This window comes from Anneissia japonica, unplaced genomic scaffold (assembly GCF_011630105.1).
Source record: "Anneissia japonica isolate Jap-2015-1 unplaced genomic scaffold, ASM1163010v1 scaffold284860_len1800451_cov186, whole genome shotgun sequence".
NCBI lineage: Eukaryota > Metazoa > Echinodermata > Crinoidea > Comatulida > Comatulidae > Anneissia > Anneissia japonica.
The window spans coordinates 490562-492337 of NW_022706010.1; the positions used below are offsets into that span (position 1 = coordinate 490562).

Sequence of the window (1776 nt, forward strand, 5' to 3'; positions counted from 1 at the left end):
CACCTATGGTTTTGAAATGATGTTTCTCATTTTCGATTATTTTTGTATGTGTATTTCCGGCCCTACCAGGACACAAAGTGTTTTTACTGTCAGTATTATTCTCAATGTAATATTGTTCAGAAGCATTGTGGCGTGACATGTTATTGATATTACTGTATATATGTATAGAACATCAGATGATGAAAGCAACTACTACCTTTGGAAGCTTATACGACTTAAAGTGTGCCTGTATTCATAATATTTCCTATAAATGAGTATTTTCAAAGCGGTTCCCAATGAAAATGTTAGTAATACAGTATACTGTCCTGTTTGGGCTACTTAGTTTCACCTATTCAGCAAGTAAGTTATTTTTTGCATTTATATTTACGTTACAATAATATACTTGAAACAAAATAAGTTCAAATGCAGATGATGCATTCAGCGCGATAAAAATTTCTGGTGAAATAATGATAGACGCAGATCGTGGGGCGGGGGAGGGGAGAGAACACGTACGTCCCCTCACACATTTTTAAGGGGAGGTTGGCCCCACGTTTTGACCGCAGTTCATAATTAAAGATTATGCCTGAAAGTATGATAAATGAACTGCATAATGACCCAGATTTTAACGGACTGAGCTGAGTAGAGAGTACGTCTTATATTATAGAAAGATACCGGTATCACTAACGTCTGAATTATCTATAATACTGGAATCGAGTGCACGTGCTTTTGTTAAAATTTGAGAAGTATGAGAAAAGGTATAAGATTTTGAGCACACGAAGTAGGTAAAATAAAGTAGATATATCAAAGACAATTTTTAACTTAAAAGTTTTATTTTCTATGGTACAATACAGATTAATTAGATCTCTATGACAGCCGAAAATCGCTGATAAAAATCATGGTGATGTTATGAGAAGATTTTTAAAGTATGAGAGTGCACTTCATTTTCACTATAATGGTGATGTGATGATGAATTTTACTATATAACAGTATCATTTCCGGCCATCTAAAGGTACTATTTCCTCAAATTTTCGTGCCTCAACCCCAACCAGGGTGGGTATCAGCTCACGAAATGTCCCCCCACCTTTCAAAACAGATCTGCGCCCTTGGAAATAATAGACAGAAAGATAGATAGAAAATCATATACTAGCATTGCAATACATTCGATATGTTTTAAGTAGATTTTCTTTTTTGTGGTTTTTTTTTTTTTTTTGACATTTAAACAATTCCAATGATGCTGATAATCTCAAACAAAATTCTATTTCTTTCATGGTAGTCCTATTTTGTTAGATAATGCTTTTGTTCAGTATTCAGTATTTATTGGACCTCACTTTAGGAACAGTGGCACACACCTGCCCGGTGGTGCGTCCATACCTAATACAAGTAAAAAATAAACATACAAAAAACAATAATTAAAATGAAAATCAAAGCAAACAACATTTGATTAAAAGGAAAAAAAATACAGTTTTAACCGTCAGTAAAGTCATGTATTATAAAGGTAAATATCGACAGAAAATAAGTAATGATATGTTTACAAACAATAATCATATATAATTGTATTATTGAAAGGCGTAATTATGATAAATATCCCACGTCAGGAACAGATCCAGAGATGCCCGAAATGGTGGGAGGGTGGTGAGTGAAGTGCGCCTGATCCGAAATTTTTGATTTCAGGACGCCCGAAAGTAACCTCGGAGGCGTTTTGGGCGATCACTTTTTTCTTTTTTTTTTCTCTCTCTTTTTTTTGTATTTTTGGACTTTCCGAAAATGGGCCGCGACCAAACCCCCCCCCCCCCCCCC

General features: G+C 34.9%; 1 protein-coding gene across 1 annotated transcript in view; it reads left to right on the forward strand.

Annotated features, from left to right (window-relative positions):
- The first annotated feature begins 203 nt into the window (after positions 1-203).
- Positions 204-1776, forward strand: part of LOC117105979 (hyalin-like) — a 29300-nt gene continuing 27727 nt past the window's right edge. The window contains exon 1 of the mRNA XM_033247283.1: positions 204-339. Coding sequence (XP_033103174.1) covers positions 276-339 — 64 coding nt within the window. The 5' untranslated portion in view covers positions 204-275. The remainder of the gene's footprint in view (positions 340-1776) is intronic.